The sequence below is a fragment of the Phaethon lepturus genome, unplaced genomic scaffold (assembly GCF_000687285.1).
Source record: "Phaethon lepturus isolate BGI_N335 unplaced genomic scaffold, ASM68728v1 scaffold15093, whole genome shotgun sequence".
NCBI lineage: Eukaryota > Metazoa > Chordata > Aves > Phaethontiformes > Phaethontidae > Phaethon > Phaethon lepturus.
In genome coordinates this window covers 3,588-13,892 of record NW_010529838.1, presented here as the reverse complement: position 1 = coordinate 13,892, position 10,305 = coordinate 3,588, and the positions used below count along the sequence as shown (strand labels likewise).

At 51.4% G+C, this 10,305-nt stretch overlaps 1 protein-coding gene across 1 annotated transcript; it reads left to right on the top strand.

The window, feature by feature from the left end:
- Positions 1–2,396: 2,396 nt before the first annotated feature.
- On the top strand, positions 2,397–3,572 carry LOC104618467 (interferon lambda-3-like). The gene is made up of 5 exons (XM_010284067.1): positions 2,397–2,558; positions 2,794–2,871; positions 3,046–3,189; positions 3,284–3,364; positions 3,477–3,572. The coding sequence occupies exons 1-5, from the start codon at positions 2,397–2,399 to the stop codon at positions 3,570–3,572; spliced, it is 561 nt and encodes a 186-aa protein (XP_010282369.1).
- The last annotated feature ends 6,733 nt before the right edge of the window (positions 3,573–10,305 follow it).

Sequence of the window (10,305 nt, the reverse complement as noted above, 5' to 3'; positions counted from 1 at the left end):
GGAATGTCTGTGACTTGCTGTGAAGGGAAGCCCTGTGCCTGTGCTCCTGGATTTTACCATCCTGTTTTGCTGTCCTGGCTCTTCTCCAAGCTGTGTCTGCACCCAGTTTCCAAAGTGGAAATAGCTGGTGTCCCTGCTTCTCTTCATCTCCATCATGGTTTTCCAGGAGACCTGAATTCTTGGAGCTGCTGCTGGAACAGGGGAAGGGCTCGAGGAGGGCTGGATGGACTCCACAGGTCAACAACCCGTCCTGCTTAACCTCTTCATTAATGATCTGGATGATGGGGCAGAGTGTACCCACAGCGTACCATGTCACTGATGACATCAAACTGGCAGGAGTAGGCAACACACCAGAGGGTCGTGCTGCTGTCCAGTGTGACCTCAACAAACTGGAGAAATGGGCCAAGAGGAACCTTGTGAAGTTCAACAAGGAGAATTGCAGAGTCCTACACCTGGGGAGGAAAAGCCCCAGACACCAGCATGTGCTGGGGGCTGCCCACACAGAAAAGCAGCTCAGCAGAAAAGGACCTGGAGGTCCTGGTGGGAACCAAGTTGAACATGAGCCAGAAACATGCCCTTGCAGCAAAGAAAGTGAATGGTATCGTCATGTGTTAGGAGGAGCATTCCAGCAGGCTTTCCCTCTACTTAGCACTGGTGAGGCCACGCCTGGAGTTCTGGGTCCAGTTCTGGGCTCCTCAGTGTGAGACAGACACATGAACATACTGGAGAGAGTCCAGCAAAGGGCTATGAAGACGATGAAGGGTCTGGGGTACGTCTCCTCTGAGGAAAGGCTGGGGCTGTTCAGCCTGGAGGAGAGAAGGCTCAGGGCCTCTTGGTGGTGCCTGCTAACAGGACAGCAGACAATGGGCACAACCTGAAATATGTGAAAGTCCATCTGAATGCAAGAAAACACCATTTTACCCTGAGGGTGGCCAAACCCTGGGCACAGGTTGCCTAGAGAGGCTGTGGAGTCTCCATCCGTGGGGATATTCAAAACTGAACATGGTCCTGGGCAACCTGTGCCAGCTGACCCTGCTGGAGCAGGGGTTGGACTGGATGATGTCCAGAGGTCCCAGCCCACCTCCAGGACCCGGCACAGCACATCTACATGTGTCTTTCCACAACCTTCTGCAAGAACTTTTCTCAGTTGCTTGGACTCCTTGAAGTCAGCAGTTTATTTGCAAATATGAATGTTAAAAATGGGGTCCTTCTGGAGCAGCGTTCTTCTATGGCCACCACGTGAGGCAATGCAAAACGCATTTATGCCTGTTGCTACATTACTGTGTATTTGTTTCTTAGATACAGGTATTGCCCTAATTTTCTGTATTTCATGCATGAAACTAAAAGCACAGCTGTGGTGTCGCAGGAGGTTACCTCCGGGGAAGGACAGGTTTGCTGAGTGGGGGCACCGTTCCAGCTGTCGGCAGAGAGATGTTGATACCTGATATTTGTGCTTCCAGCCAAAACAGGGAGGAAACTCCAGCCGGCTCGGCAGCAGCTGGCGGGGGCGGCAGCCCTGCTCATCTCCGGCAGCCTCCCCACACAACCCTAAGTTCCACTGGGAAAATGCTAGGCGGAAGTGCTTCTGCTTTCACCCTTTTTCCTGCTTTTGTAGTGAGTCTGGTCCCGGAGGATAATGCATACATACAGGTCGTGCCTGCAGCCTGCACTGAGCAGTGCCTGCACCCGGCTGCTGCTTTTGCCCCCTCCCTGCTGCAGCCGTTGCGCTGCATTTCCTGTGGGGAAACAGGCAGGAACTGCTGCCGCTCAGGAGGCACTGAAAGCTTCCTGGCTGCCCCGAGTCCTCTGTCCCTGCGGGGCTGCGTGCCTTGGGGGTCTCCCGCAGCTCTCAGCGTGGTGCTGGGTCATACCCAGGCTTCCCCACACTGGCCATCACCTCTGCGCCGCGGGACACGATGGCAGCATGTCCCTGACCAGCTCCCTAGGAGGGGCGCAGGCCAAAGGCAGCCCGAGCATCCCCCTGCGTCCCCGGGGCTCTGAGTGTGTTCACCCCGTCAAGGCGGGCGGTAGGGCAGGCAGTGGGAGGCGAGCGCTGCCTGCACCTGCCGCACTAGCGGCAGCGGGATTCCCTCCACCGTTGCTTTCGCTTTCCTGTTTCCAGATCCACCAGGCCACGGATTTTCCTGCCAACCTGAAAGCGCAATGACGCTGGGCAGGCAGCATAAAAAGCCAGGGAGATGGGGCAGCAAGGCAGCTCCACAGCACCAGCCACCAGCCCAGCAGCACCACAGCCGAGCGAGCCACCTGCGGCAACACCCTCAGGCATCTCCACGCCAGGGATTTAGCGGATCCTCCGGCTCATCCCCTCCGGTTTCTTGCACCGCAGCCCCTTCACCCCATCGTAACTTGTTCACCATCGGGCTCTCATCAGCAAAATGCTGTGCCTCAGCTTCACCCCGCTGCTTGCGCTGGTGCTGGGGGCCAGCCTTGGGGCTGCCTTCCCCTGGGATGCCCTGAAGAAGAGCTGCAGCCTGTCCAAGTACCAGTTCCTCATGCCCCTCGAGCTGAAGGCTGTGCAGAAGATGAAGGACCAGTTTGTGAGTACCACTGGCAAGGCGGGGCTGTGGGCTGATGGGGGCAAGGCAGAGGGGAAGCCAACTTCGAGACCCTGAGTGACAAGGTGGATATTTTCCGGGGCACTCTGGGGACAAGAAGGATGTTGGGCCAAATTTCATCCTGGTTTCAAACTCCTGAAGGCTGACAGGGGTTGCACAACATCGCCAAAAGTCCAGATGACAGTTTCTCAGTCTCTCTCTTGGCCTGTGCCTGCAGGAGGAGATCACGCCGCTGTCAGACCGCAAATGCAACATCAGGCTCTTCCATCGGAAATGGAACACGGCAGAGCTGTCGGTAAGAGCGAAGCGACACTGTAAAAGGGGATACATCCCCCTCTCCAGCTGGGACCACCCATCAGCCTGTCCCACCTCTATCTGCACCCCCAGGCGGGTCTTCGAGACCCCCGTCCTCCAGCCCGTGGCCAGCCCTGGAGCTTTGCCTCCCCAACCGGGATGCTCCTGCCCACAGGTGCCCGACCGAGTGATGCTGGTGGAAGCTGAGCTGGACTTTGCCACTGCAATGCTGGGGCTCCCAACCATCCCCAGGTTCACCAAGATGCGCCAACGGCCCCTGGCCTTCCTCACCCAAGCCCGGGAGGACCTGCGAGGCTGCGTGAGTTGCCCCCCACTCATTGACTTGGTGGTCCCGGTGCTTGCGGCAGCACTATGGGGCATCACCAGTCCTTACGCATCCGCTGTCCTTGCAGATGGCCACGGAGGCTCCATCGCATCAGCCCTCTGGGAAACTGAGGCACTGGCTGCAGAAGCTGCAGACAGCCAAGAAAACAGTAAGTCAGGCCAGCAGGGAGAGGGGGTTTCAGGGTGTTAGTGACCGCACGGCTGTGCGGGGCCCGCTGCACCCCATCTCCAGTGCTAACCTGCCCCTTCTCCCCGCTGCAGGAGACTGCCGGCTGCCTGGAGGCCTCTGCCATCCTCCACCTCTTCCAAGTGCTGAACGACCTGCGATGCACGGCTCTCCGGGAGCAGTGCACTTAGCTCCCGCTGGCAGCGCGGCCAACATGGCACAGTGCTCGCCAGTCCCAAAGGATGGCCCAAGGACCCGGAAAAATGACTTTTATTGCATTGCTGGACTGTATTTCCTATTTAAGCATTTTTCTTATTTATGTGAGCTCAGGGAGCAATTTGTTTTTTCACAGTCTTTTAAATTATTGGGGTTTATTGTGTATTTATAAATGGCTCGAGAGGAGGTATAAAGAAATGCCACTCCTGAAAGATGCTGGTCAATGGGGATGGATGTATTTATTGGGTATCTTTGTTTTGCTGGTTTTCAAAACACTGGTTGTTTTTAAGGAAGTCTATTTTTTTACCTGCTATTTATTACAGAGTATATCATGTATATTTGTCTGCATAAATTATTTTTTTAATGTGCTATTTAATGTAAAAAATAAAATAGATACCATAAGCAGATGAGCTGCCATCACATGTCTTTACTACTCTTTGCTATAATGTCATCCTTGAGAAAAGCAACTTATTGTGGGGGCAAGGGAGGACATTGGGGTGCATTTTGAGCACTTTAAAATTAGCAAACCTTGGCACTCATGTTCACCTCCAGCTGCCCGGGGGTACACCCTGACCACCACCTGGGGTTCACCTTTGGGGAGAGACAGACGCTGTTGTGGCCGGACACATAACAGGAGCCAGCTGGCCACTCATTTCCAGGACAGATGCCCATTTTGGGTGGTGCAAACTAGGGCACAAAAGCCTGGAGGAGCCCACAGCCTAACCTGATGCTCGCATCCCGGTGCAGGCTGGGCAAGCCTCTGAGTTTGGCCATCCTGGGAGCTCTCTGGAGATTCCTGAACGATTTAACCACCAAACTGTAGGTCAGGACGAGCAAGGAGCTGGGGAAGGCAGGCACCCAGCGGGGAGAGGAGAAAAAAGATGCGTGAGCAGACACAAAACTCATTCAATCTTGATTTTCTCAGGTCGGGGAAATGGTCCTTCAGAGACAGGTCACCAGGTGAGGGGAGCTGGCAATGGTGGCCACGTGTACGTGTGATGGCCACATGTGGGGTGAGCGACCACATGACCCTGGGAAGCACCCAAGGCCTGGGGACCCAAAGGGCACGGGTTTGGGTGGCAAGAAGGAGAGGAGTTCAGGAGAGCCGTCGGGCACTGGAGGCTGGAGTAATTTTATGGTTGCTGCTTTTAGGTTGCAGGGTTGGGGACTGAGCTGCCAGCGGCCGAGCCGCAGCACAGCCACGGCTTCCCAGAAAGAGACAGCCGGGGATGTCAGCCATAAACGCTTGTCACAAGGCGTGTCCCATATACTGCCCGCTCGTCCTGCTCAGGCTTTACGAGGACGCTGCCAAAGTGAAACCTTGTTGCTGACGGAGAAGGAAAAAACCTTTATGTTCCCTTCTGTTTCCAAATTATGCTTTATACTAAGGTAGCCAGGCACTAAAGTGGGGAAATGCTGCTGTCCTTGTCTTTTGCAGTTGGATGCAACCTGCTTCCGCAGGAGTGATGGGCCCTGGCCGCTTCAGACACCCCCGAGCACACAGCTTCAAGCAGACGCTGGCACGCTTGGGCCGTATCGATTGTCCAGGAGGGGAGGAAAACACACCCTGAGGGGAGAGGGAAGCCTATGCTGCTGCAAACACGTGAACGTGCACCGCCCTGAAACCTACAACCTCCACGCTACCTGGAGAGGCTTCGCCGGGACAGGGAGAAGCCAGAGAACCCAAGCGGTGTGTCTGGTACTTACTGCTCATCGGCTCCTGGTTTTGGGTCAAACAAGGCACAGCCCATCTCTCAAAAAACACGCCGTGGCGACACTTTGCCCGTCTGGCCACACGCTCCCAGGAAAAGGCAGATGCCATCGGTGCCTGCTTTGGAGGGATCTGCCCCAGCGGCCCCTTATCCTGGCCCCACTCACAATTTTACCCCTCAGTTTTGAAGTCCGGTGAGAATCCCTCTCTTAAGGGGCCTACATATAAAAAACCATCCATGGCAGGAGGCTGTTTTTAAAGCATTTCCGGCAAAAAGCGCTATGCTGCAATATCCAAACGACACATGCATCTGGAGAGGAAAGCCCTAATGAGGGCAGAAGGTATTTATTCATTCTCCAAAACAGATGTATTTAGATTATCCTGCTCTCATGAAGGTATCTACCAAGTCACTGTGAAATGCCGCTGCGGTGAAGCGGCATGTGATGCCACTGCACCTGGGACGAAGGTGCAGGGCTGCCCGTGTGTCCGTCTCTGGGGAAGGAAACAAGCTCTACTCCCCGAGCGGCAGCGGGGTCGCAGCACAGCTCTCCCAAGCAGAGGGCAGAAATCACTCCTTGGGAACAGCAGTCCCTCTTTATCTCTCTGCTGGGTTCACGAAGCATCACATCCGTCTGTCCATTACGGGAAAAATTTACTGGAAAGAAACCCAAAGGGGTGGGTAGGGAGGTGCACGCCCAGCCTATGGTGGAGGGGAGCTTTCTGTGCAAAGCTCTGCTGGAAAATGATCAGAAACGTGTTGAGGTAGACCAAGTGGTTGGAAAAGGAGGACAAGAGCAAGGCTGCAACTTCTGGAAAGGTTGCCCGGAGCCAGCTGCTCATTTGTGATTTGTAGCATTGTGGGGAAAATACTGGTGTGGTGGATGGGACTGAACTGTTGGGAGGATGAAAGGTAAAGGCCATCGTGAGAAGACAGCTCTGTGGGTGATGAGCAGGAAACTCCTCATGGCAGTGGTGATGGTGGTTCTCCTCTGGTGACCGATGAGCATAAGGTCTCAAAATCTTGTGTGCATTAAATCCCAGCCCTCCTTGCCTGTGCCAGTTTGGGAGACCTCCTGGCCAACTGCCCCCTGGGTGGACAAGGGGAGCTTTGTGTTCCAGCCCTGGCCTGGAGCAGCAGCAGCTGTGTGCTCACTAGGGCGTTTGCTTACGTGCAAATTCATACTAGCCAAATTCGGTTTTGAATAGGGAAGAGTTTCTTTTTTTGAAAGGAAAATCCTGTGGGATTTAAAATCCCGGCATCCCGCAGGACGTACATAAAATAGGATAAGATCCTCTGGGATTTGGCAGATGTCTGGCTAGGGCAAGGCAGTTACAAACTACCTGACTGCTGCTCTTTTCTGCTGAGGTTTTTGTGCCACTTTCAACATCATCCAAATACCCTGGTCCTGCGATGAGTGTCATGGCCAAGACGTACTGGTGAGATCTGTTTCTTTTTCTCCCTCCAAGAACTGTTTATGCAATGGAGTTCTATCTTGGTGGGGTTGTTTTTATGTTACATATATACAGAGTTCTGTGCTTCTATTGAATTAGCAGGGGAAATGTCTACTGAATTACAGACAAGACAGTGGAGTCAGGCAGTTTTTCAGTTCAGCCTTCTTTACGCTGGTCCTGAGTGGCAAAAACTCTGCAGCTTCACGGCCTAACACATTGCAGGTGACATTTCTGTAGGCAAATCAAGAAAACCAACACTGAGTTTTACTGATGGATCATGTGATATGTTCCTGGGTCATAAACAACTTCTGCTCCAAGCCCTCTGACCAGAATGCAGGTTGATAATATGTACGGAATAAATGTGCTCTCACCTGTTAGCAGCGGCATTTTTCCAGGATGCTTGGCACTCTGAGGAATAGGATAATGAGTTGCTGCTGGTGTCACGGGAATACACTGTTTTCTAATACACTACATACTGCTGCTCTTGATGTCGTAATTTTTCCTCCTGTTTGGTGCTCTTCATAATTCAAAACAACAATTCCTGTCTATCAGCAATCACGCTGGGAACCATTTTGTTATGTTCCCCTGTTGCCAGCTGGGGAGACAGTGTTAGGGAGATCCAACTGCTTTTAATTTGCTTTGACAAAGAAGGTTATTTTTCAAATAACCTTCACTTTGAACTGCAAATGACTTCAGCTGCACATGTACGAGTGGCTGCTGGGTTACTCATTTCCATGCAAAAAACCAGCACTTTGGACTACAGGAACAGACCAAAAGGTAGCTGCTGAAGGCTCCCGGGACTCCAAACTGCTGCCTGAATTAGTAATGATTTGCTTCCTCTGCACTCCAGAAGTCTCATTTTGGCTGTCACCTCTGTAGCCACGATTGAACCTCTTCCTCTGTCTCCGCAGAACTTCCCCCAGCAATCCATGTCCCCCAACTCTCCCCCTGCACTCGTGCTCCACAGAAGTGCTTGCGGATGGGGCCGGGATGGCTTTCTGGCTCCAGGGAAGATGCCCCTGTCCCATGGTATTCTTCATTTTCTTTGTCATTAAAGAAATCTGATTTCTATATTGTCCTCGGAAAGGAGGACTTACTGCTTCAAGACCACAATTCTCTGTGCACAATCACTCCTTCCACTGCACAAACCCCTCCATCTCCAGTTACTTCAGATAAAAGCCTGAAGTCTTTGGGCCCAGCACTGATAGACTTGACAGATAAATGTAACAGCCTTTGAGGAGGGAAAAAAAGAGAGTAGATTTACAAAACAGAAGGCTGCAATTTATGCCAAACCTGGCAGAAATGCGAGAAGGTGTATCGGGAAAATGTAGTAATTGAAGTAACTTTGGTGCAAGCATTTAAAGGCTCAGGTTTTAAGAAACGGCCTCTTGCATCTGCTAGAGTATGACTGTAAGCTGTCAAAGTAGTAAGGGAATCCAGCTGGTTTATGGGAAAGCTCTGAGAAAAGGCATTGGCCTTACAGGTCCGCGATAATGGTCCCATCCCTAAATGCTGGAGTGAAAAAAAACGAAAGAGAAAAGTTCAGATATGCTTCATAAATACTTTCCCAAGCCATTCCTCGTTCCTAGCCTGCCCCGTAGTCTCTTGTCCAGGAGAATGTGTATGGCTTGGGTTGGAGGACCATGACTGTGCTTTCTTGATGCTGTTTCAAGTGCAATTTCCTCAAGGAATCATTTTACATAGCAAAAGAGAGGTCTGCAACACATCAGAGGGAAGAAGCTCTCAGTCCCTGTGCTGTCCCTCACTCCTCAAATTTATAAAGGCTGTTTCTCTCCCTAAAAGCTGATGAGGTGGGGGCTTCCCAGATGGCTGTCTGTTGTAGTGTAGCTTTGTAGGTGCAAGAAAGAGTTGGGGTTAATCCCAAACACCCTGTTTGCATACCAGTGCTAGCGGGTACACCTGTAGTCTCCAACGGTTTGGCTTTTCATCCTGGCAAAATGCTGCCTAAAACTTGCCTTGGTTACTGTCATGTCAACAGACTGGAGTGTCAGTCACCTGTTCTGACTAGCCTAACTGATTCACAGCTGTAGGCAATGTGTCACACCACGTCGGCACATAGATGTGGGCCATCAGGATGTTTCTGAGGTAACAGATTAGGGAATGGACTAGAAACCTGAAGGTCTACTTCACAGAGGAGCAGGTAGCCAGGCTGTGGTGGTGTTACTGGCAGGCATGTCCTGCTAAAAACAAACCAGAATCTCTTTTTAAAGGAGGAAAAAACATTCTGGGTTAATCATCATGTGAATCAAAAGCTGAAAATGTAACCTGTCATGGTGCCATGCTGGCTCCTCCATAGTTTAACCCCAGCTCCAAAGTCCAGGTTGTCACTGGGGGCTGCGGCCACTGTGGAAATGAAGTCCAGCAGGCAGACTATGCTTCAGGAGATGGAAAGAGTAGATTACTCTGTTCAAGGGGGGGAAAAAAAAAAAGTTAAGATAAGGACTGTCTAGGCAAGAAATCCAACCCTTCAAAAAACAAACAAAATCATTGTGGGGCTTTTGGCCTCCCCCCCAGACCTGCAGGCAAAACCTGGCTTTCTAATCTGATTTTGAACATCACTCTGGTGTTTTGTTCTCTGGTTTAGCAGTGCCCAGGGGAAGCAGCAGCTGAATTCCAGGCCAGTGCAGTCTCTGATAGGTATCACCAGTCAAACATGTACACTGATTTTAATCAGAAGGTTGCATGATTGTTTGTTATAAAGTATACATCAAATCTCAGCCGCCTGGTAATCATCACGAGACAAAGCCCATGGGGCTGCTTCTCCTCTTCTCTTGGCACGTTTCTCCTTCAGTGCTCTGCTTACAAACAGTCCACAGTGGTGCTCAATTATCAACTAATGGGAAGCCAGCTGTTACTCCAACAATTCTCTGAGATCCCCTTTTCATATGACTTTAATAAAGCCGTGTGTGGAAAAATGCTCCACTATCGCCATCATGACCACAATGAAATTACAGTGCTTTTCTTCCAAATGGCTTGCAGCAGATGTGAGTTGAAGGGTGCGGGAGGCAAAGTGCTACACGTGGCAACTATCTCATGTGCCTCGCATCAGTGGTACTCATTTTTTCTTGGCCGCATGGATATGAACTAGCAGCTGTAATGCTGCAAGCGCCATTGCCATAGTTACTGTCGCACAACATCTTCTTCCTTCTGATACCCCAAAGCCAGCTTCAGGTCTGGTGCGACAGGTCAGCCTCTAATGATTCCAGTCTAAAAGTGGAATGCTCTTCTTTAAGAGAGGGAGGGGAGAAAGCCAACACAGGGTAAACCTAAAGAAGCAAACAAGGTGGTGGAAAGCAAAGACTATTAGCGAGCACGCATTTTCTCCCACGCCAGAAAGTCCTGCTTCCTCACTGTCTTCCTTCGCTGTTCCAACACTGTGAACTGTGTGATACCACCTTACTTTTATCTGTAAAATCAGATCCCTTATCTAAAAAGTCTTAAAACCCAGGCATGTCCTTAACCTGCCCCTGTTTTAAGGCCTAAAACCATGTGGCCTGCTCCATTAAGGTCTACTCTCTTGCTTT

Coding starts and splice junctions, on each gene's coding strand:
- LOC104618467 (XM_010284067.1), top strand. CDS start 2,397: ATGCTGTGCCTCAGCTTCACCCCGCTGCTTGCGCTGGTGCTGGGGGCC. Junction 3,190..3,283: donor GGGAGGACCTGCGAGGCTGC/GTGAGTTGCCCC, acceptor CTGTCCTTGCAG/ATGGCCACGGAGGCTCCATC. Junction 3,365..3,476: donor TGCAGACAGCCAAGAAAACA/GTAAGTCAGGCC, acceptor TCCCCGCTGCAG/GAGACTGCCGGCTGCCTGGA.